This window comes from Aspergillus stella-maris, assembly GCF_047715825.1.
Source record: "Aspergillus stella-maris strain CBS 113639 unplaced genomic scaffold BDV14scaffold_37, whole genome shotgun sequence".
In the NCBI taxonomy this organism is placed as follows: Eukaryota; Fungi; Ascomycota; class Eurotiomycetes; order Eurotiales; family Aspergillaceae; genus Aspergillus; species Aspergillus stella-maris.
Genome location: NW_027396831.1, coordinates 66,963 through 89,337, shown reverse-complemented (window position 1 = coordinate 89,337; position 22,375 = coordinate 66,963). Strand labels below are relative to the sequence as shown.

Below are 22,375 nucleotides of genomic sequence, written 5' to 3'. Positions count from 1 at the left end.
ACCACCGCGGATCACGAAGTGGATGTAAAATCGCTGGAAGACATCAAGGCAGACGGCTCTGCTACGCTTCTTGCCAGCACCAGAGCGCAATGCTTCCACAGTCGTCCTTGAACCCGTCTGTCCCTTCCGCGTCTCTCCTCCGATTTCTGCGCGCTCAGTCCGAGTCCGTCCTCTATTCGACGAACCAGCCGTCGGCATGCCGCCGCTTCTCGACGAAGCTGCCGGCGCGGTCTTCTAAGTTGGCATCGTTGGGCAAGCCGTTGTGTCGACCGGATTGCGCTTTCTCCGATGCGACCATATTATCACGAAACTACACTCCGCGATGCGAGAACTCTCTCCTCCCGTCATCTACAAACGCGTTCCAAACGCCCGCGAGACCGCCACAGTGTCGGAATTTCTCTACCACCAAGAATCGCTCTATACTTAAAAGATTCTGGGACTTTAAGCGCAAGAAGCCAGCGCCGGAGAACCGAGGCCCTTCATTGCTCGACGATACAGATGGAGGATTGAGCCTTGCACGAGCGCTAGCAGCGAAAGCCTCGAACGAGCTGCGCCTCCGATGTACAGAGTTTGATATCAACGGGAATGTGACCCTGATGAATGGAGAGTTCAAGAAGAGTGAGCTTATTGCTAAGGTTAGTATCGACGTACAGAGTGGCAGCGGCTGAGACTAATGACTGTAGTATGGCCTTCTTCCGCGCGATCTCCGAAAAATCGATTCCTCGACATTACCTCATATCTTCGTGCGACCCAGTACTATTCTAATCAACTTGCTTCATCTTCGAGTACTTATCAAAGCGGATCGCGTCCTGGTATTCGATGCCTATGGCTCAACAGATTCATATATGCAGTCGTTATTCGTCTATGATTTGGAGGGAAAGCTGCGACAGAAGCAGGCGCAGGCTGGAGGTACCTTGCCGTATGAGTTCCGGGCACTGGAAGCAGTGATGATAAGTGTGACCACTGGTCTGGAAGAGGAATTCAATGGTGTTCGGGAGCCCGTCGTTCGCGTCCTGCGCGCTTTGGAAGAAGACATTGACCGGGACAAGTTGCGACATCTGCTTATCTACTCCAAGAAGCTAGGTACCTTTGAGCAAAAGGCGCGACTTGTCCGAGATGCCATCGACGACTTACTAGAAGCCGATGACGATCTTGCTTCTATGTACCTGAGCGAAAGAGCAAAGGGCGTTCACCGGGAGGAACATGACCACCAGGAAGTCGAGATGATGCTTGAGTCATACCACAAAGTCTGCGACGAAATCGTGCAGTCGAGCGGAAACCTCGTGACAAACATCCGCAACACAGAAGAAGTGTAAGCCTCCCCATACAAACTCACCAGCCCACCACTAACTCAATTCAACAGAGTGAAAGCCATCCTCGACGCAAACCGCAACTCCCTCATGCTCCTCGACCTGAAGTTCTCCATCGGCACCCTCGGCCTCGCAACAGGAACCCTCTTCTCCGCCCTCTACGGCATGAACCTGAAAAACTTCATCGAAGAATCAGACCTCGGCTTCGGCGCCGTCTCAGTCACCTGCTTCGCCATCTCCGCCCTCGTCTGCGTCTACGGGCTTGCAAAACTACGTAAGCTCCAACGCGTCCGCATGTGGGGCGAGTCTGGCGTCGGCGGGACCCCGATTATACCTATCCACTCGCACGCGCATAGTCGGCATGGCGCTGCGTTGCAGGGGCACCGTGCTAACTGGCGTGCGGATAGCATCGAGCCTGTTTGGGGGAGTTTGCCTGGTGAGGGACGGGCTGAGCGGATGAAACGTATCAAGGATAGTGCGGCTGCGCAAGCGGCGGCGAGGAATTCAGCCAGCAACACGGCGGGGAGGGCGGCGTCGTTGAAGAAAGCGCTGAAGTTTCCTTCCGAGTCTGCTTCCGGGTCGAAGAGCCAGACCCAGGCCGCCGGCTCGAAGGATGCGGGGAAATCTGCAAAGGCTGACGATGATTCCGGATCTACTTCCGCTTAATCTTGATCGCCATTCTCCGTATTTCGCCCTCTCAAGTCTCTGACTATACGACGAAGCCCGACACTTTGACATTCACGACTGGATGTTCGCGACTTTATGCACCGCTGGAGTTTGAAGTGGTGTTTCTCATCTACATAGACTTCTTGTACTCCGTAATAATTCTTCCCTCCCGTCCAACCTTCTGGTTGGAGATGTATGACTAGTTACCACCTACAATCTCACTTTCGATGTCTATAGATTTCATCTATCTTGTACATAGACCTTTACCTCTCAATCAATGTGGATATACTTAACCAATTTTGGGGTTTCTTTATCTATAAGTATATAAATTATACCTATATATCTAAAACTGATCTGTTCTATATACATAATCCCTAGTTATAGTTACATGATTCTACACATAAATACACATAAAGCCACACCCGCCCATCCATCCATCCTTCTCGCCATTACCGATTCTACCTCAAACCCGCCCCCCCTCGCCATCCTGCGCCCCATATACACTCTCGAAAAATTTCTTAAAGACCTTCGCCCCATCTTCACTAAACATCATCTCCCCATTGCCCTTCGTCTCTTCAGCCTTCTCCCCCGCGCGGGAAAACATCTCCTCTTCGAATTCTAACAATAGCGGGCTCAAGACCTCCAGGAACGTCTCGGCGCATGCATCCCGACTTTCCTCAAATGCCGTAGTGATGGCGCGAGAAAGTAACAGCGAATCCCACATCGCGAGATTAACGCCCTCACCTGCCCAGGGAGGCATGAGGTGCGCGGCGTCGCCGATGAGGGTTATATTTGAGCCTTTTGGATGAGGGAAGGATGTATTTGGTGGGAGGGTGTAGAGTGGTTTTATGTTGAGTTTGTCGTTTGATGTGAATTCTGGTGTCATTTCCCAGGATGTTGAAGCTAGATTCTTTATCGTCTGGCCAAAGGAGCCGAGTAATTTTTCGTCGGTGAGGAGTGTTTCTTTTGCGGCTTGTAGAGATGTGTCCTTTAGCCCTGATGTCGTGGGGTAATCTTCGTCTGGTAAAGAGAGGAATGTGTAGATGCGAGCTGAATCCCCCGATCCACGCTGGGACATCACGCCGTGTCTGTTTCCGAGGGCTTAGAAACTTCCTTTTCCGACTAAGTCTGCGAGACGTGGAAAGCGTGTGCTGATATTGGTTATCGTGCCTGTGATGAGTTGGGTTCCCGTGTAGTTTGGTTTCTCAGCCGTAAGTGCATTCCGTACACGCGACCAGGCGCCATCTGCGCCTATTACTAGGTCGTATATTGCTGTTCCGTTGCGGCCGAAATCCAGTTCAACTCCTTTCGTTGCCATCTCAGTAACAGAGAGAAGCTTGTGCCCGTACCGAATGGTATTTTCCGGCAGTGAATTTGTCAGGAGGTTTGTTAGGGCATCTCGCTCGATTTCAGGACGTTCACTTAGTTCGCCTTCATCTTCGTAAATGATGCTTCCTTCTTGATCAAATACGCGCTGTGCTTCAGAGCATTCGCCTGATAGGAATTGGAAGGACTCATATAACCCAGCTTCGCGAAGGGCCACGAGGCCGGATTCTTCGTGCAGGTCTAAAGAGCCGGATGATCTTGGTAGTTCAGATGTGGGTTTTGGACGTAGTTCATAGATTGTGTTTTGGATGGATTGCTTGTGCAGGAGGAGGGAGAGGGTTAGGTCTGCTGGGCCGGCGCCTATGATGGCGATGCGGGGGATAGACATTGTTGAGATTGTGAGGTGTATATTTGGATGATAGAGGAATTGAATCGGGCAGTATTGATCTGGTTGAGAATATTGGCTTTTTTATAGTTGAAGAGACTCGGGGGTTAGAGAATCCGTTGTATAGAAGATACTCACTCGGGTAAATCTAATGTCCGAACGGGGTCAGCACTGCAGAGCGGATCGGCCGTCCATGGGTCCCCGGAAAGCTTAGGCTGCCTGGTGTCTGAGGCTGCAAGGAAGTCCGAGTCCGACAGGACTCTGTCAGTGCTAACGCAGTTGGGGGCCATAGCTTCTGCTGTACTAGGAAGTAGCTGATGGTTAGTAATAGTATGGAGTACTCAGTATTTCTGTAGTCTCCAGTCCAGACATCAGGAATCAGGATTCAGGTTTCTGACACGGCTGAAACGGCCCAAACACACCGATGTATGTAGGTACAGCTCAGACGGTCGCTACAGTGAGATTTTCAGCGGTGAAGAATGCAAGATCGATCTAGCAGTCAGTTTGGCATTTGCCATTTGAGATAGCCAAGACCTCGCGTATATAAACCAGCCTTGGACGAGCAGCAGTTCAGGCCAAGCTTCTGAGAGTTGGCAGTGGAGAGTAAACTGAGCTGACTGTACACTTAGCTTCGGGGCAATGCGCGGACGCGACACCCAATTCGTGGCCAACGTGGCAGGCACAACGTAGGCGGGATATGTTTCCTAAGCGTGGAACCTCGAACCTGAATACGAAGTCAATTGCTGAGTTATCTCTACTCTGTACAGAAGCAAACTGCGCCGTGGCAAACCAGTAATTCCAAGCGACGTCTGGTCTGAACCGCAATGCGCTGTGCTACATGCTCCGTCTGGCAAATGTTTACTATCGACTACTGATAAGGGGAATACTGCTAGTTCAGCCACAAACAGCCAGACACGGGGATGGCTCAACGGCGGCGGCAGGCGGGAGTAATTGCAGTGGAGAAGCGAAATGAGAGTTGCGAATCTCGCGATGGGAAATAGAGTGATGGGCCAGTCGTGTGGCTGATCGTGCGGGTGGAAGCTTGGGTGAGATCATCTTGACGTCAAAGGCTTTTTATTTTCTTAATGTTCAACTCAATCATAACGTAGTTGACAGTATCAAGTGAATTCAAAGAATATACAGACGAACAACAGGAAAGCCATAATAGAAACCGTGCACACAAGTACCGAACAGCTAGTCAGCACAAGGGCATTGACCTAAGAAACCAAGATTCCCAGTTCCAGTTCCAGTTCAGTCCCAGTTCCAACCTGAAAATAACCTGGTGGGGCCCAAAGGAGTCTGGCCCCTGCCGCAGCCAATGATAACTATCAGAAATGTTTCTATCTTTGTTCTGAGTGGAGCGACATCCAAGTTTGCAACTGGAATTTCTGCTCTTGCTGCTTAGCGTCCAAGCCCAGTCCTCCTCCAATTTATTTTCTATACGATCGCAGGCCCGATACCTGATAGCAGTCTGGGCTAATTTCTCTGAATGCGATCGCAGATATCGACTCTATCTGTGGTATTCTTTGAACTCATTCAATAGGTAGAGAGGATAAGCTTACAGAGTACGCGCAACAGTCCACATCGTTGTACTCTTAAAACGATTGTATATCACTACTTTACTGTAGATCGGGATCGACAGTGGCGAGTGCTAACGTGCCACACAACCCCAGGACAAGACAAAAGAGTCTGGAGATACGAGCAGTACGAATAGACTCACGACGGAGTGAGACAGCAGGAACCTGGCCATTGACATGGCCGCCGAGGGTGGCCACAGAGCCAAGGGTTCCGGAGCCCGGATGCAATCAGCAGAGAGCACTGCAAACAGCATCGGTTCCTGTCCTTGCAAGAGGATGCCGATCCCTTCCCCGGAGATAGTCTGGTATGCTCTGGCATGCTGGGATAAGAACACTGCCTCCCCCTTCGTCTATCATGATTAGATAACCGGCTGCCTGCAGTAAATCTGAAAATAGGAAGAAGTAAAGCCATGAACCTGCATCCCAGCCTGTGCTACCCAAGGTTATGTCCGATCAATCCGCTTAGCTTACGGGAGGCAGACTATCAGGCCGAGCTGCTGTGAAGGCTTCCTCGCTGTGTGACGGCGGCAGGAGAGATACATCGTACAAGAGCTCATATGATGAAGGGAACAGATCTGGCAGAGTTTCATAATGACAGGGAAGCAGCTAGAAGGAGAGATGGAAGAAAATCTTTGCATTGTGCATAAGACTTGACCGGGGCCGACCGAGCTCGATCTCATTCTCGACAAGTGTGGATTCTGTTAGCGGGTGCTGTCGTGTCTCAGCATAATCATTCATTTTAAACAGGTTATGGTAAAAGGGGAAGTAGGCAGAGTAGAGGAGAGTAGACAGTACCAGTAATCTCTCATAGAATACAGAGTACTCTATCCTCTCTTCACTGGATTCACTTTGCAAGAGAGATGCATTCGTACTTATGGAGCATAGACATTCCTGTGCAGACGCCTCCTGGAACCGGATCCGGATGAGCTGTAGCGGGGATCCACGACTTAGTTAGGGAGAAACTAGAACTGCAGTTTGGAAAAAAGAAAAGAAAAAACAAGTAGTGTGAGAGACTGGGAGTAGAAAACGTTCTACTCTATCAGGCTGCCTTTCCGCCTGAAGCCTGGCCGTTTTCTGCTTTCGCACCGTTATCCATCACTTGTACTATTCTCTCTCAATCTCCCAATCTCTCTCAACAATCTCTCCCTCTTGTCTTCTCTCCCTCTCTCTTTCTCTCTCTTCCACTCTTTCTCATCCTCCATCCATCCCTCTCCTCCTTCTTTTGTCTCCTTTCTACTCCTCCTAATTCCTCCCACCCCTCCCTACTCTCGTTTTCTACCTCGTTTCTCGTCTGCTTTTCTCGGTCCTGCCGGTGCCTTGTCTCCCGACTCCGTCGTATCGAACTCGCCCTGGCTTCGATCTTTGAATCGCGTCCGCTCGTTCCGCGATAGGTACCTTAATTAGGCAGTGACCTTGCCTCTGAAGTCGTCGTTATTCATCGTTATTTGACTGTATCGTCTATCGCCTATTATCAGCATTTAGCTGGCCGGAACAGCTTCCTTCCATTTTCGATCGATCGCTTATCATGGCTCCTCCGCCGCGCCTGCGCATTTTGTCCGGTTAGTGCTCACACCGGGTCCCTGCTCAACCGATTCGCCATTGTGCTTTGATTTTGTCTTTTTGCTCCTTGCTATCATTCAGCAATCCCCTTTCCCACTTCCGCCAGCTCCGAGATGGTTCGTCGACTAACAAAGACATGTTCAGTGGGCAGCAATGGCATCTCTGCGTTCCTCTCCTGGAGGCTCCAGGCAACAACCTCCTGTGACGTGACGTTGGTCTGGAAGTCCGGCTTCGAGGCCGTTTCTCAATATGGTGTGACTATGAAGTACGTTTCGCCCGCGTTGAGTCATGTACAACCCCTAACGTTCTATCCAGATCGAAAACATTTGGAACAGAGCGATTTAAGCCTCGTAATGGTGAGTTTCATCCTCTATTACCCATTTCAACATCTTCTGACTTTCCCCTTCCTAGTCGTCCGTTCTCCGGAAGAAGCCGCGTCGCGAGAAAACGCCTTCGACTATGTTATACTGTGCGTCAAGGCACTCCCCGATGTCTACGATCTGGCCGCCGTTATCGAGTCCGTCGTTACCCCACAACATACATGCATTTTGGTCAATACAACGAATACCCTCGGTGTCGAGTCACACTTGGAACAGCGGTTCCCGACCAACGTCGTCCTATCCCTCGTTTCCGGCGTTGAGATCGCCCAGACTGGACCGAGCGAATTCGAGCATACAAACTCTTCAGATATCTGGGTTGGGGCCACGAGCAGCACCTCTGGCATCCCCACTGAGATCCAGAATGATATGGCCCAGGCGCTGGCAATGACGCTGGCATCGGGGCAGGTTGACTGCAAGGTTTCGAACAACATTAGACAGGAGCAGTTTGAGCGTATGATAGGGTGAGCATTTCTGACCCAATCTTTTTTTGAGTCCTTGCTTACTTTCCAGACCTATTGCATTCCATCCGGCGAGCGTTATGTTTGATACCGGAAACCATAAACAACTTTTAGAAAAGGTGGGTGTGCGTCAACTGGTTTCAGACCTCATCCAGGAACTGGTCGATCTCGCCATGGCACACGGATGCTCTTTCCCGAGCGACTTTAGCCAAAAGACGATCGACAAAATGATTGCCATCGATACACCCAGCACAATGTACCAAGATTTCCAAGCTCGGCGACCGATGGAACTCGAGACATACCTCGGATCACCCATCAAGTTAGCTACTCAGCTGGGAAAGAAGGTTCCTCGCATCGAAACTCTATATGCCTTACTGCACCACATCAACACAACGAACCTGACCAAACCCCGAGAGGCAACCCCTCCTGTCGGCGCTCCAATGGGCCCTCCTGTTGCCAATCAACCACCTCCAAGAGTCTCTTCGGTTCCCCCTCCCAGAAACGGCCCAATGCGCCCGCCATCATCCAGAGCCATGTCAGGAATGATGCCACCGAGAGGACGGGGTGGCTCGAGACCTCCTAGCCAGCAGCCCCATCCTCATCCTCCTCGTGGCATCCATAAAGAACCATCGTTAGAAGGCCTCGAAGAATTTAGTCACCTGATGCTCTACGACGATGCTCCAGAGGGCGCAATCCCCCCTGGTGCCATTCCTCCAGGTCCGACCAACGGCTATCACGACGGGCCTCCAAACGGCCATCCGTCTGCGGATATGGCTTTGAGGGAGCGCGAGTTGGCCCTGCGCCAGCGGGAGCTGATGCTTCGAGAGCAAGAAATGAGCATGAGACGAGGACCTCGCAGACCTCCGCCACCGCGATCGGTCTTTGACGAAGAAGACGAAGATGACTACTTCGACCCCATGGAGAACGTCCCCGTCCCTCACATTGACCCGGACAACGTGGATATGATGAGCATCACGTCTCGACGGACAAAGAAGGCACCGAGCGCCAGCCAATTCCGCAAGAACCCTGAGATGAACATCAATGGTGGTGGTGGTGGTGGTGGTGGTGGTGGTGGCAGGGCTTCCTTTGGCCGGTACTTTGGAGGTGGCAGGAAGCGTGCTAGCGATCGGATCATGCAGGAAATTCCCGGTCTGCACGATTCTCTTAGAGACAACCCGATGATGGCGTACTCGTCCAACCGATACGGAGCTGTTGATAGAAACCAGATGCACCAAGGATCTCGTGCCAACTCACTCACCGCCAGTCGAATGGGCGATTTCCCACCACACCCCGGCTACCCCGGGAGCAGGCGAAACAGCCAATCTCCAGGGACGCCGTTTGGTGGCCCCGGCCCCGGCCCTGGCCCACGAATGGGCCCCCGACCCGGCACCGCGCAAGACGGCCTGGCCCCGCCTAATGGCCCGATTAACGGTCCGATGAATGGGCATATGAATGGCCCAATGAACGGCGGACATCCGTCACCACCAGGGGCCATGCGGGCACCCGTTCCGAGGCACCCTTCTGGGCAAGGAAATGCGGGAGGTCCGCAGCAGATTGAGCAACAATATGGGGTGAGCAACCCGTACTCCGCCAAGGGTACTCCCAAACAAAGAAGTCTGACCGGAAGTGCGAGCGCCAGCGCGGAGAGTGGTGATAGCGGAGCTAGTGCCACGCTTGAATCCGAAAACTCGGCCCACAGCAGCCAAATCGATCTCGGCGCTCAGCAAGCGGCAGCTGCAGCGCTCGTTCGCTAGACGAAGACGAAGACGACGACAATACCCGCCGGCCCCTACGTGTCCCTCCGTCGCCTCACCGACCGAGAGCGACAATAATCACCATCCTTTGTCCTTTTCCTTCCTTCCCGCATACGCATGTCTTGCTTCCCCCTCAGCATTCATTCACGCCATTTCCTAATCCTGAGAGTTTTCCTTTTGTTGCAGCGCTGCTTGCTTGTTATAAAGAATACCTTCTAATGAGATGCCTGGCAAGGGGATAAGAGCTGACTCCCTGCCGTACTGTTTCTGTTCATTACATATACATAAGGGACATAAGGGCCGCGGTTGTTTTGTTTTGACTCATTCTCCTCTTGTTTCATATTCGGGTGGGCGCATCTGTGGGTGGGTGTTTTATATCGCATGTGGTCTCTCATTCCTGCGACATTGTCTTATCTAATGAACACGGTGCCAGAAGTGCTCTGGTCGAGAACGGATTTTGACTTGCTGCAATTATACCATGACTCCTTTTGAACCCCAGCTGCGGAACCCTAATGACACACTGTACATTACCCTCTTGGTGTCCGCTGCCATCATCTTCCCGAAATCCTGTTTTCTGCTGTTGTATGAAAGTTCTATAAGGGCTGCTGGCCCTGCATCCTATATTTCCTTGACGGTTGTATTTGCGGCGCATAAAGAAATGTTGATTAGGCTGGTTTTGAAATTATAATGTCTTGAGTCTCTGTTTCGTCGTAACCCAGCAATAAGATTAAGAATTACTCTGTAGTTTCGTGGAATCACATGCACAATACAAGTAGTACATTCATTCGGGCTTGTATAACGGAGCACAGCGTAGATCTGAAGCTGGCCTCAGGCCGTTCCCCAGGTCAATTACCAGTTGCCCCACGTGATCGGCAACCGTCAACAAACATCACCAGCCTTACCCTCCATCTTCTGTCAAATCACCCCTTCATTCTAACTAAACCAACCCGAACTTCTTCGAACTCTCAACCCTTGACCCCATCATATCGCAGAAAGAGCAAAAAGCCCAACCCAACAACGAGACCAAGATGCCACCCACCTACCGCCCCTCCATGCTCCCCCCCTCCTCCTCGTACGGCGGAAGTGCGTCCTCGATGTCCGCCACGAAGACGCGGCAATACGCACAGCTTCAGTCGCAGTTAGCGCAGTTGAATGCAAACTTGTCGAATACGGAGGAGATTGTGCAGATGACGGCGCATCAGGCGAAGGATATGAGGTTTCTTGGGGGGTATGTGGGCGCGCTTTTTATGGGGAGTGCGAAGGTTTTGGGGGAGGAGGGGGTTATGGGTGCGGGTGGACCTGGGAATTCGGAGAAGGGTGGTGAGAAGTAAGATGCAGGGCAGAATTGAGATAGGGTTTTATAGAAGGGGATTGAGATTGGAGTGCGTTTCTATGTGGGTATGGCATGGCGAAGGTACGAGTGAGTACTACCTTTCCTATACTCTTTCGGATCAACCCTGTAAGATCTTGCAAGATTTGTGGATGTATTCTGGTATATGATTTCTAACCACCGTCTAGATATATGTTTCGAAAAGCGGAAAGCCCGGCGACTCTGACGAACTTATTCCACGACGAATCCACCACCGAGAATAATCGCCGGCTCTTCGATGCTCTTGTGCTCGTAACTGCGGTTGTTAGCACGGAAACTCAACGTCAACGGGACAAGAGGACTCGACATACCTAAGTGTACCAACACCACCAGCCTCGAGAATCAGCGCCGTCTCCGTCAAAGGCCTCCCCACCCAGCGCATCGCAAACGCACGCAGAATATGACCGTGAGCAACAATGAGAACATCACCCTTCTCCTCGCCGTCATTGAGACAAGGCCCATGGAACTTCTCGCGGATTTCAGCGATGAGCGCGTCAAGACGCTTGATCACGTCTTCGGGAGACCTATACCACAAACATAGCAATTAGCACCAGAACCGAGCAATCCAAATAGCAACCCAAAAATGAAGTTGGAAGAAGACGTACTCTCCACCAGGACACCCATCCTTCCAAATATCCCACGCCCCCTCACCGCGCTCAGCCCGCTGCTCCCGAATCGTCTTACTCGTCAGCCCCTCATAATCGCCGTAGTCCCATTCCCGCACAGCCTCTGTAACTTCCACTTTCGCTTCCGTCCGAATCGGCTCCTCGGATTCAGTCTTGCGTTTCTCAGTCCAGGGGAGACGCTCGCGGCATCCGATCTCGAGGAGCTCCAGCGTTCGTTGCGCGCGCTGGCGGGGCGAGACATATCTACAGACGCATTAACATTAGCCCCTCAATCACTCCATCGCAACAAAGCAGGGAAGGTCACTCTGGGAACATACACATGAACAATCTTCTTCGGCGCTATAAGTCTATCATTTCCAACAAGCGCCTTTCCTGTAGCCTTGATTCGCTTCTCGCCGTTTTCTGTAAGTTGCAGGTCTGTGATTCCTGTGTGGCGCCCGTTCAGGGACCATTCTGTTTCGCCGTGGCGGATTAGGAAGACGCGGGGGGCCATGATGTAGACTTTTAATTTGGAGTATATGGGGGTGTGTGTAGGGGATTGTAAGGTGGGATGTCGCGGAGGGGTGGGATTGAAGGTTTTATGGGGAGGAAGTATGGAGGGGTTGCGTCATAGCATAGATCGTCTCCTTATCAAGGTTGCGCCTGGTTCGGTTGGGAGGTTACAATGCAATGGGTAGGTGGGCGTGTCATGCTTATGCGGTTGGGCGTAAGCTTTTATCAGCATATGTACCTCACCTCTATTTAATCAACTAGTTTTCTCTAAGCCTACAGAGTCTAGCCATTGGTTGTAAGCGCAGTGAGGCATCTACCTTATGACTGGGAGCTGAAGAATTTACGCACTTAGATCTGATTGACCACTCGGGCTACCTGGACAACCATCCAGATTAGCTAATAGCTAGCAAACCATTATCCACAGCAGACCATAAAATCTGTACTCTAGCTGGAGTTTAGTCGGGTGTCTATACAACTTCCCCGCCGAAGAACAGCATCAGCATCAGCAATGACTAAGCACCTTCATGCCGCACCCCACATCACATACAATTCGGCTACCAAACCACATGCCCAAGGTACTGATTTATTTCACAATCTCACCTACCTACGCTGGACTGGGCCCTTGGGGGGAGCAAGCAATGGGCCGCTCTAAGAAACCATTGAGAGATACAAATCGACTCACGGGGAAACCACTATCTGAGACGTTGATTCCGTCGCCAGTGTTCAACACACCACCCAGCTCAACTCCAGATTCAGCCTCGGTCTCAAATGGAGCAGAAACAAGTCTAGAAAGACTAGGCGAGGAATGGCTAACAAGTCCCGACCTGTCCGAACCAAACCTCCCCTACGCCCTAAAGGACATCAAAGACACCGCGCTCTTCCTCCTCGAAAACCCGGGATTCAGTTCTAGTGTGGTCTTTAGGGCTGATATTCTTCTTGACATTCAGTATCAAGAAATCACTGGGGTTGAAAGTGCAGGCGATGGCTTGCCGGGGTCTCGCGTTGAAAAGAGACAGGAAGATGCGATCTCACCTCGTCCTGCTAGGATTATCCTGGGGTTTAAATTGGCGAGAACGATTGTGAGACGGCTTATCCCACGGAACGCGCAGCTTGATAAGCCTTTGGAGCAGACTTGTCATGTCTACTTTGGCCAGGAGAATCATTTAGATGCGGGTTCTCATTCAACGAGAGAGTCAGAGTCGAGCTCAGGGCTGAGGTCGGGAGGAAGCCGCTTCTTGATCGTTTACTCGCCGCATGTTGAGAAGGAGGAGGTGCTGCCATACTACCATCCGCAGCTGAGGGCTTTGGCGCTACTCTATGAGTATGAGCATCAGCAAGACAAAGACTTGCGTCCAGCAGACCCAGACACTGGCCCAGAACCAGGCAGAGACATGGGAAAGGGCACAATGTCCATCCACATCCTCCGGTTCCGCTCCACAATACCAACATCAGCCACTGAAATACCTCCTCGCCTAGAACGAACCCTCACCAACCTCCTAGAAGTGCAAATCCGCATAACAAAAGGCCGGCTCGGCACACCCACCTCAAAGCCAACAACATCCTCCCCCTACGCACCCATAAAAGATAACGTCATCCCTCGCGCTCGAGTACAAGATACATACTCTCGCCTGAAAGCAAAATATGCGGCTGATTTAAGTGAACGATGGGTTGAGGCCACGGAACCGAGCAAGCACGTCTTTGAGGATCTGGGTGTTGCTTCTTTCCTTATTGAACTATGGAGGGATATGTACTCCGTAGTTCCAAGGGATCAGATACCAGACGGGGAGAAAGCAAATAGTGGTCTATTCCCAGGTTTCGTCGACATAGCCTGCGGAAACGGCGTCCTGGTCTACATCCTACTATCAGAGGGATACGAAGGATGGGGCTTTGACGCACGAAAACGAAAGACGTGGTCTATTTTCCCTACGCACATCCAAGACCATCTAAAGGAAGACATTTATATCCCTTTCCTTTTCACTGAAGCCCTATCCAGCACAGCTTCCACCTCCACCTCCACCTCTGACTCTGAAACTAAAACGGCACCAGGGAGGGAATTACACGATCAATTGATAATAGATACATTCATAATATCAAACCACGCAGACGAACTTACGCTTTGGACACCTTTACTCGCGGCATCTCTGAACTCCAAGAAACCGAACCCGTTCATTGCGATCCCATGCTGCTCGCATTCTCTTTCTGGGGCGCGGTATAGATACCCCGCGCAATCCTCAACCACCAACATCAAATCTACACCTATACCATCACCGAGAACCGAAAATGAGAACGAAGATGCAAAAGGAGACCTCCGCGCCCTTCGCGCCCAAAAACTGGCTTCCGCAAACCCTACCTCGTCATCATTCAACACATCCACCTACGGCGCGCTCACAGATAAACTCGTCTCTCTCTGCACGGAGCTCAGAATGGATGTTACAAGAACACTACTCCGGATCCCGAGTACGCGGAATATAGGTGTTTTGGGGAATTGTTCGCCTGCACCGCTCAGCGCCGAAGCCGAAAGGAATGGGGATGGGGATAAGAACGAAATATTAGCTGAGGTCCGCGAGATCGTTGAACGTGAGTGTGCGCGGGATGGAGGTGTTTATCTTGCTGCTAGACAGTGGGTTGAGAGGGCGAGGAGCTTACAGACGAAGGGGGGGAGTGGAGGGGGGCATGACCATGTATAGACTGTGATCTTGTTCTGAAGTGATTGGTTCGAACCAGATGTAGATACGCGGAATAGATAGAGCAAAAGAGATACCCAATGGACTTTTATGTTTGATGAATAGTTCCAGCAATGTTTAGGACTACGAACTACGAGAGTCATGAATATGAGCCTCGCGGCTGCTCGCACAAAAAAGACGAATGGGAAGTGTTAGACATCTCCTAGTATACTCTTGCGGATACATTTTTCGACCCAGATGTCCCGATGCCCTTCCCAGCGCATCAATAGTAAATCAAGCCGAACCATCGCGCCAAAAACAAACAAATTGCGAATAAAATAGAAAAGAAAGCTCAGTCACCGGCGACACGAATAAAACGTCTAAGCCATGTAGGTGCTGGAGTCGACACCCTCCTCGGGGTACTCGGGGAGAGCGACTTCGAATCGCTTCTCAATGTCCTTGAGGACGGTTTCGTCCTCCGGAGTGCTGACGAAGGAAATGGAGAGACCCTTGGTACCGAAACGACCGGCACGACCGACACGGTGGAGGTAGGAGTCGGCGTCGGCGGGGAGATCGTAGTTGATAGCAAGGTTGATACGCTCGATATCGATACCACGGCCGAAGACGTCAGTGGCGACACAGATACGCTTGTTGAACTCCTTGAATTCCTTGTAGCGTTTGATACTGCGGCTCGTTAGAAATGGTTACACCATAAAGGATTATGGGCGCTTACCGCTCCTCCTGGCTGACACCCGAGTGGACAGCAATACTGGGGAAGTTGCACTCGCGCAATAACTTGTCGAGCTCGTTGGCACGGATCGTGCTCTTGACGAAGATGATGACCTGGTTGAACTCGAGGTTGTCGAGCAGCTCGTTGAGCTTGCGGTTCTTCTCAGCCTCGCTGAGCTTGATATAGTACTGCTGCAGACCGTGGAGGGTGAGCTTGGTGTCGTCGTCGACGTAGACTTCGAGCGGGTTGCGCATGAACTTCTTGCAGATAGGGCGGACCTCCTGCGAGAGAGTGGCACTGAACATCATAACTTGCTTGTCGGTAGGAGTGGCACGGAAGATCTCCTGGACATCACGGCGCATGTCTAAACGGTCAGCGCTGATCAATTTCTAATATTGATTTGGCTTACCAATCTGGTCAAGCATCTTGTCGCACTCGTCGAGGACGAAAGACTTGACGTTGCGGAGAGACAGCTTCTTGTCGCGGACGAGGGCATTGAGACGACCGGGTGTTGCGACAATGATGTTGGGGAAAGTTTCCTTATTGCTGAGGACCTCGATATCCTTCTGGATGGGAGTACCACCGTAGAAGACAGCGGTCTTCACATCGGGAAGGTACTTGCTGAAACGAGCGTATTCGTTCTTGATCTGGTAGGCCAACTCGCGAGTGTGGCACATGACCAAGATGGAGCACTCTCCAGGAACAGGCTCCAGTTGGTGAAGGGTGGTGAGGACGAAGACGGCCGTCTTTCCGAGACCAGACTTAGCCTGGCAGAGAACGTCGACATTGAGAATAGCGGTCGGAATGCAGACTTGCTGGACTATGGTGATGCGGACGGTATGTTAGACTGTGGTTCGAATCCAGAAAACTTGAAAGAGAAAATGCAGTATCCGCGTTCCAGGTCCGTCCATCCCCCGAGTGTCGACTACGCAAGGTCAAAGGTTCTAGGCCCAGCGCCTGAACAACTGAATATTGCCCGGAAAGTGCAAGCTCTAAGCATGCCAGAGTATCAGATCAACCGCCGGAGGAAGAGTCACCGTCTAGACCTCCATTGCGCGATGACGTTATCCGTCCAATCTGTGGCAATGCGCCCGTTTATAGGATACGCATGGATTCACCCAGAGTCGCATGACAATCTGGAGAACAAATCGCGAAACCTAGTTTCGCCAATATGCCTGAGCATTCAAGCATCAGGTATAAGCTGTGGAGCACTTTCCGCGCCGCGCGGTCTTTCGCATGACGTCCTTTCGACACCTTCATGGCGCCAGAGACCGATTGAAGCGAAGCGACAACGAATTGCTTGAAACCATTCTTTTTCCCTCGGAGATGGACGGACGTTGAAACACGAATCTTGCTATGGAGGAAGGCTATTGATGGGAAAGAATATGATGATGGACTAACCCTCCGAAGGATGTTCGAAACCGCAATCGGTGATGGCACGTAGAAGTTCGCCCTTGAGCAAAAAGTCGCGGAAACCGGTCGAGTGAATACCGACGTAACTTCCCTTCTTGTCGGCGCCCTTGCCGGTGACTGTCAGTTCGCTGCCGTCCTTCTTGGCCGCCTGGCCTCCGTTGGCGGCGGGGGCAGCGGTGGCAGCAGCAGCGTCAGTGGTCTGGAGCTCCTCATCGGAGTAGTCAATGAGATCCTCCTCGTGAGACATTTTGTAGGTTGGCGGGTCGAGGTAAGATTGAGGCGAATGGAAAATGCTGAGTATTACGAAGGCGCGTCGAGATCCGAAGGTGTCGGAGTCTGGGATGCGGGTGCTGGAGAAGTCGAGAACGCGAGTCGATGACGAGACTGAAGATTAGAAAATAGACAGCCGCTTTTCAGAAGGCTGCGAGATGAATTGAAGGTGGCGCTGATGGACAAAGGGAGAAGTCGAGGTGAAGTCGCGAGGGATGGAAGAGAAAGCAGCTGCGTTCACGTGACAATTAGTCAGGGAGCCGCGCGCATTCCGCTTTGGGTTAGCTCCATTTGCCACATCACCGCTCAGCTCTGCTCTTGCACTCTCACACTGACAGCACCATGGCTAAAGCGGCAAAGACCAAGGGCAAGAAGGGTTCTGGTGGCGGAGTCAACAGCCATGTGCGTGCGCGGATCAACTACCTGCACAAGGCGGCAGAATATCTCCAGGCAGCTACGACGGGAGCTGTCGCAAAAACTCGAGCAGACGAAGACGAAGTGATGATAGACTCGAGTGGTCTACCAGCAGCTGCAAACAGTACTACCTTGCGCAAAGATCTCCGATGCTCATCGCAGCTATCTCGAATGTGTGTTTCCCAAATGCGCGGCGTATCGCAAAAGTCACAACTCCGCCTGCCAATCGAACAGAAACGATCATTCTGCAAGCGCTGCGAAACCTTCCTCGTTCTGGACAAGAACTGCACACAAGAGATAAGGAATCCTAGTCGCGGGGGCAAGAAGCCATGGGCTGAAATAAGGGTCATACGATGCAACGTTTGCGGGACGGAAAAACGGTTCCCTCAGACGGACAAGCGAAGTCGCAAGCTTCCGGAGCGCAAGAAGGACGAAAAGACAGAGAATGCAAAAGCTGAAGCCAACCCGACGTGACGAGGCTGGTCTGCTTTTTTGATCACACTTGGGAATGAATGGGATTCAAGAAACCGTCGTGCAACAAGGCAAGAGTCATCACTTCGAGCTATTATATGGTTTCAGGTATAAGTTTCTTGGACGAAAACCAAGAGGACTAGAGCACTTTGAAACCGGAGTGCCCGATCGTCACGCTCCTGCAGTAGAGCGATTGCTTGGCCAGCGCGAAAGAAGACAAACAGAAAGTCAACTGAGCACGAAAATGCACTCGGCTCGGGTCCCGAATCTTGGCCTACCTTGCCTGTTGCGCTATAACCGAAAGCCAATCGATTGGCACCAAAGCACAGCCAAGTCGGCCGCCGGAAATTCTCTTGATAATGCGAGACATCCGGCTCCCTCGTATTCGCGCAGTTATGGCAGACGAGGCACAACAGTTAGGAACTCGTGCTGAACCCACGGAATATACAAATCTACATAGATTGCCAGCCGAGTACCAAGCCGGACCATCACCGCATAGGAGTTTCAGTCATGTACAAGACAGGAGAGCTCAACTGGTGCAGGGAACCTGATGAATGAGGAACGAGACGGTTAACGAAATGGGAATCGTGGGTGTAATGGACAGGAGAAGCGATGGAAGTGGCAGACGCAAAGCATTAGTGAAAACTCCCAAGCACCCCACCAAACGCGAGTAAACTCCGACGCTAGAAACATATTATCCCGTGAGCGCTCTCTTCTCAACGTTACCGTTCCACAATAGCCAAAATCGCCGTGAGGCAGGTATCCAATCTTCGAACAAAAGAAAAAACCTCCACCGGTTTACATGCGAGGAGGCTGTGATAGTCAAGCAAAACAAAAAACAATGTAAAGGGCAAGTCACATCTGGTTTGTAGATGTCAAAGCACGGGGTAAATGACAAATGATATCAGAGTCCGTGAGGACGGGTACAGTATATAGAGTCTGGAGCTCTTTTTTCCTTCGTTCATATCTCATCGTAGCTGTCGTTGAAGGGGTAATCGTGCAGGTCGTGGTTTCGTAATCATGGAGTAACGTTCGGAGGTATCGTGGGTGGGGTAAACAATCGTCGCATGGCAAAAGACGGTGTGGTATCGAGCAACAATGCGCTTAAAGCCGCTAGACGGCTTGTGCTGGGTTCGAGAGTAAAAAACGCGACGGCAAGGGACAGAATGGCAGAGGTAAGGCAAAGGATGTAAGTTCAAAGGGTGGATGGAGAATGCTGCTCATCGTCGTCGGCGGGCAGCTTGGTCAAGGCGTTGATCTAAGCCCTCTATTCGGCCACGATATGCCCTCACGATTTCTCTAATGTGCCCAATCTTCGCGAGTTCGTTTTCCAAGTCGTCAATTGAGGATAGTATAGAACGGGTGCGAGCGATTTCCGCGTCGGCGTTGCGGATCACGTTTCCGGCCCGGTCGTAGGTGTTTTGTATAGAGACCTGCATTTGGTCCTCCAGCTAATGCGGGCTCAAGATTAGCGAGTGGACAGCGTTCAGGAATGCGCATAGAATGATGCGAAGGCAGCATTGCAAATCACCGTGGACACTGGTTCGCGGAGTTCGGAGACGACCGAAGAATAAAAAAAAGAGAAGAAATGAAATTGAAACACATACGTATTCGAGGCGATTCTGAATCTGTTGTTGCAACCCGTCCAGTTGATGTGAAAGTGCCCGGAGGCTCATAGGATCCAACAACAAGCGGCCGTGGCTGCTGGCGGCACTGGCGGCGCGCGAGCTGGAGTTGCTGGTTCGCCCAGTGCCCCTGCCCCGAGAAACGCCATTGCCGGTATGCCCACCCTGCAGCGCAATCTGCTGTTGCTGACGGAGAATCTGGATCTCGGAGGAGGTGAGGCCAAGCGAGGTGTCGGGAATCGAGGCTACGGACATTTGGTCCGCGCAGAGACATGCTCTAACCGCGACAAGTCTAGGAAGCGCCAGCCGATCTCAATGTGCAAAGAGTGGACGGACCGAAGTTCATGATGGTGACGACCAGAAGCAGGAGGAGCCGCGGCGCAGTGGTGACCGGAGTGCGGAGCAGTTGCCAGTAGTAGTTGCGAGCAGCGGACGGGGAAGGAAAGTGGAGGAGCGGCGGGAGGTAAGGGGAGCAAGTACACCACCAAGCAGGGGTAGTGTCGGAGAAGTGGCACGAGGACAAAGTCGAGCCTCCGCAATCAGAAGAGGGTTATCTTTCTGAATCTGGGAAGAGTAATCCTCTGCCGCTTTCAATAGAGCATTCCTTGTATTAGGAAGAAGGAGAAGGACGCCTGGTCGGACGAGGTGAGGGAGGGCGTGGGTTGAGGAAAAAGCAAACGGATTGGATCGTCGGCGGTCAGGAAAAGAAAAAATATACTAAAATTTAGATGAAAAGAAAGCAGTCAAACCGCGGCGTCTTGTCCTCGGATGTTACACTGGCGGCCACAGGGAGAAGCAGTCACGATCAGGCCCCTTGACGAGGGAGGGTGGGATATTAATGCCACAATTAAGTGAGGCGGCTCAGGGATGCGGTAGATTGCGGTGGTCAGAGATGAGGATGGAAAAAGAAAGGAGAGAAGGAGAAAAGAGGAAAGGAAGCTGCAGCTTCATACAGGCAGCCCATGAGCCGCACGGCAACAGTTGAACTTGAGCCAGTGGACTGAGCCAACAGCAGATGCAGCGATGAACAGAGAAGATCTGCCTATCAGAGAAGCCAATCCATACAGCGGGAGTAGACCAGCCGCGGTAGAGGGAAGTATGGCACTCGTGATCTGCCACCGCCTTTGCACTTTCCTACGACTCTTCCTAGTTACTACTCTAACTCTCCAGCTTCAGGCCTAGACTTCTCACATCCAATACACTTCAACTACATTCCCCATTACTCTCAATTGTCAGTCCCGAGCGCCCGGTTTGCCGCTTCTGGCGCTCTTCCAACCGCCTCCTACGACCTGCAACACCTATCACTCGTCTATCTCGAGTCCTGCACTTGCGCTGCCCAACCTGTGAGGCTAGAGCCCTACATCTTCCCTGGTTTATTTTATTGGGTCTGGGGAAATCCCACGCCTGGGGAGGATCGATCCGACTTGCTCAGCTATTCCTCGCTGCTGCAGCTTACTTTTGTTACCAGCCTGTGAGCGTTCTCCAATTTCCCCAAGCCCGTCTAGTTCGCTGCAGGTGCCTCTGCTTCCCCGCTACCCCTCTGAGAGGCCCTCTTTATTCCTCCTTGCAAGGCCGTTGACTGACGCCATCGTTGGTCATTACCAGAAGCTCACCGAATAAGCATCCGTCGTCCAAAGGCCAATCCCCGAACCTCTCCCGCTTTATCTAGCTAAACTTTGTTATCTCGCGTTCACCCGTGCCAATTCTGTCTGGACCAATTGGACCTCATAACCATAACGGGAAAAAGAAGTTCGAGCTTTCGACCCCATTATGCCGAAAGACAAGGAACGTTCGGTCAACCCGGCTGCGGCGCAGCGCAAACTCGAGAAGCAGAAGAATTTGAAAAAAGGCAAGGCGGAGGCGCTGGCCCGCCGGAACGAAAAGCTCGGCCGTCGCAATCCAGAGCGCATCCAGCGGCAAATCAATGACCTCAAGGAATTAGAGCAGTCTGGACAGGGCTTACGACCACGTGAAAAGCAGATTTTGGAAGCTCTCGAACGGGATTTGCGGGCCGTGCAGAAAGCACGGGAAGCTTTGGGAGATAAGGCACCCAAATTTCACGAAAATTCACAGCATAAGCGGGGTGACGATCACCCGCGCGGACATAGGGACGGTGGGGTACTGGGGAAGCGGAGGCGAGATGGTCACGGACGATTTGGCGGGCAGGAAAGTGATAGCAGTGAGACCGATGAAGAGGTTCGAAGGATACCCATGCCTCGAGATACTCCGCCACCCATTCCCCGCGAATACCAGAGAAAGAAGGACGCAAATTCAGGCGGCGAGCACCGAGGCCCTCACGCCCTTCCGGCGAGACCAATGGGGGTCGAATCCAGAACAGTCTACGAGGCGAAGCCCGAGATACGCGACCTACGACAAGAGGCCGTGAACAAATTTATCCCCGCAGCAGTCCGAGCGAAGCACGACTCAATACGAGGACAAGGGAAGCTCCTAGAACCGGAAGAACTCGACCGACTAGAGAAAGCCGGATACCACGCGGGCCCTGCAGAGATAGAAGCAGCCCCCACGGCCGAGGAGCAGGAACGACTCGCAGACGAAGAACGCCGATTCAACCAGGAACTCCGATCTGTCCAGATCGAGGAAGTCGAAGACGAAGAAGCATAAAAATGATACCCACATGTACACATAGAACTAATGACAAAGCCTCCGTTCGGTCCGCTCGAACGCTTGGACGCATCCAACTAGCGCAACCACAATAATTCATCCACCATCCGAAACAGGGAACGCACTACTACCATCTGCAGCCGCAGACTGCCTCTCCTATCTATCCTATCCTATCCCATTTCACCCTGTCATACCACAGTCAAATATAGATCTCCGGCATCGATCCCCGGCCGGCTACACCGTGACGCTTACAAGTAGCACTCG

The 22,375-nt window shown here is 51.9% G+C and overlaps 11 protein-coding genes across 11 annotated transcripts; 6 read left to right on the top strand and 5 right to left on the bottom strand.

Annotated features, from left to right (window-relative positions):
* Window position 1: 1 nt before the first annotated feature.
* BDV14DRAFT_81157 (CorA family magnesium transporter) lies at window positions 2–2,268 on the top strand. Its single transcript, XM_073777583.1, has 3 exons — window positions 2–635; window positions 684–1,312; window positions 1,364–2,268. The coding sequence occupies exons 1-3, from the start codon at window positions 90–92 to the stop codon at window positions 1,974–1,976; spliced, it is 1,788 nt and encodes a 595-aa protein (XP_073626849.1). The 5' UTR covers window positions 2–89; the 3' UTR covers window positions 1,977–2,268.
* Window positions 2,269–2,439: 171 nt separating this feature from the next.
* On the bottom strand, window positions 2,440–4,184 carry BDV14DRAFT_209611 (FAD-dependent oxidoreductase; the record flags this gene model as incomplete). The annotated part of the gene is made up of 2 exons (XM_073775691.1): window positions 3,087–4,184; window positions 2,440–2,996 (listed from the first exon to the last, which is right to left on the bottom strand). Exons 1-2 carry the CDS (start codon window positions 3,688–3,690, stop codon window positions 2,440–2,442), a joined length of 1,161 nt encoding a protein of 386 aa, XP_073626848.1. The 5' UTR covers window positions 3,691–4,184.
* Window positions 4,185–5,323: 1,139 nt separating this feature from the next.
* BDV14DRAFT_175715 (uncharacterized protein) lies at window positions 5,324–6,236 on the bottom strand. The gene has a single exon (XM_073769119.1). The coding sequence runs from the start codon at window positions 5,674–5,676 to the stop codon at window positions 5,404–5,406; it is 273 nt and encodes a 90-aa protein (XP_073626847.1). The 5' UTR covers window positions 5,677–6,236; the 3' UTR covers window positions 5,324–5,403.
* Window positions 6,237–6,796: 560 nt separating this feature from the next.
* On the top strand, window positions 6,797–9,612 carry BDV14DRAFT_81127 (ketopantoate reductase family protein). Its single transcript, XM_073777582.1, has 4 exons — window positions 6,797–7,089; window positions 7,140–7,180; window positions 7,236–7,665; window positions 7,715–9,612. Exons 1-4 carry the CDS (start codon window positions 6,938–6,940, stop codon window positions 9,414–9,416), a joined length of 2,325 nt encoding a protein of 774 aa, XP_073626846.1. The 5' UTR covers window positions 6,797–6,937; the 3' UTR covers window positions 9,417–9,612.
* Window positions 9,613–10,214: 602 nt separating this feature from the next.
* On the top strand, window positions 10,215–10,874 carry BDV14DRAFT_175709 (DASH complex subunit HSK3 family protein). Its single transcript, XM_073769118.1, has one exon. The coding sequence runs from the start codon at window positions 10,445–10,447 to the stop codon at window positions 10,745–10,747; it is 303 nt and encodes a 100-aa protein (XP_073626845.1). The 5' UTR covers window positions 10,215–10,444; the 3' UTR covers window positions 10,748–10,874.
* BDV14DRAFT_175707 (histidine phosphatase family protein) lies at window positions 10,875–12,069 on the bottom strand. Its single transcript, XM_073769117.1, has 4 exons — window positions 11,729–12,069; window positions 11,391–11,654; window positions 11,097–11,309; window positions 10,875–11,041 (listed from the first exon to the last, which is right to left on the bottom strand). Exons 1-4 carry the CDS (start codon window positions 11,902–11,904, stop codon window positions 10,978–10,980), a joined length of 717 nt encoding a protein of 238 aa, XP_073626844.1. The 5' UTR covers window positions 11,905–12,069; the 3' UTR covers window positions 10,875–10,977.
* Window positions 12,070–12,159: 90 nt separating this feature from the next.
* On the top strand, window positions 12,160–14,658 carry trm44 (tRNA (uracil) methyltransferase). The gene has a single exon (XM_073769116.1). It carries the CDS (start codon window positions 12,428–12,430, stop codon window positions 14,588–14,590), a length of 2,163 nt encoding a protein of 720 aa, XP_073626843.1. The 5' UTR covers window positions 12,160–12,427; the 3' UTR covers window positions 14,591–14,658.
* On the bottom strand, window positions 14,640–17,138 carry BDV14DRAFT_81083 (ATP-dependent RNA helicase SUB2). The gene is made up of 4 exons (XM_073777581.1): window positions 16,698–17,138; window positions 15,706–16,116; window positions 15,300–15,660; window positions 14,640–15,250 (listed from the first exon to the last, which is right to left on the bottom strand). The coding sequence occupies exons 1-4, from the start codon at window positions 16,954–16,956 to the stop codon at window positions 14,947–14,949; spliced, it is 1,335 nt and encodes a 444-aa protein (XP_073626842.1). The 5' UTR covers window positions 16,957–17,138; the 3' UTR covers window positions 14,640–14,946.
* A 183-nt stretch (window positions 17,139–17,321) lies between these two features.
* On the top strand, window positions 17,322–17,867 carry BDV14DRAFT_201365 (ribonuclease P Rpr2/Rpp21/SNM1 subunit; the record flags this gene model as incomplete). Its single annotated transcript, XM_073773745.1, has 1 exon — window positions 17,322–17,867. The coding sequence occupies one exon, from the start codon at window positions 17,322–17,324 to the stop codon at window positions 17,865–17,867; it is 546 nt and encodes a 181-aa protein (XP_073626841.1).
* A 1,217-nt stretch (window positions 17,868–19,084) lies between these two features.
* On the bottom strand, window positions 19,085–19,744 carry BDV14DRAFT_201364 (uncharacterized protein; the record flags this gene model as incomplete). Its single annotated transcript, XM_073773744.1, has 2 exons — window positions 19,085–19,315; window positions 19,472–19,744. 2 exons carry the CDS (start codon window positions 19,742–19,744, stop codon window positions 19,085–19,087), a joined length of 504 nt encoding a protein of 167 aa, XP_073626840.1.
* Window positions 19,745–20,665: 921 nt separating this feature from the next.
* Window positions 20,666–22,235, top strand: BDV14DRAFT_81065 (WW domain binding protein 11). Its single transcript, XM_073777580.1, has 2 exons — window positions 20,666–20,960; window positions 21,095–22,235. The coding sequence occupies exon 2, from the start codon at window positions 21,260–21,262 to the stop codon at window positions 22,109–22,111; it is 852 nt and encodes a 283-aa protein (XP_073626839.1). The 5' UTR covers window positions 20,666–20,960; window positions 21,095–21,259; the 3' UTR covers window positions 22,112–22,235.
* Window positions 22,236–22,375: the final 140 nt, after the last annotated feature.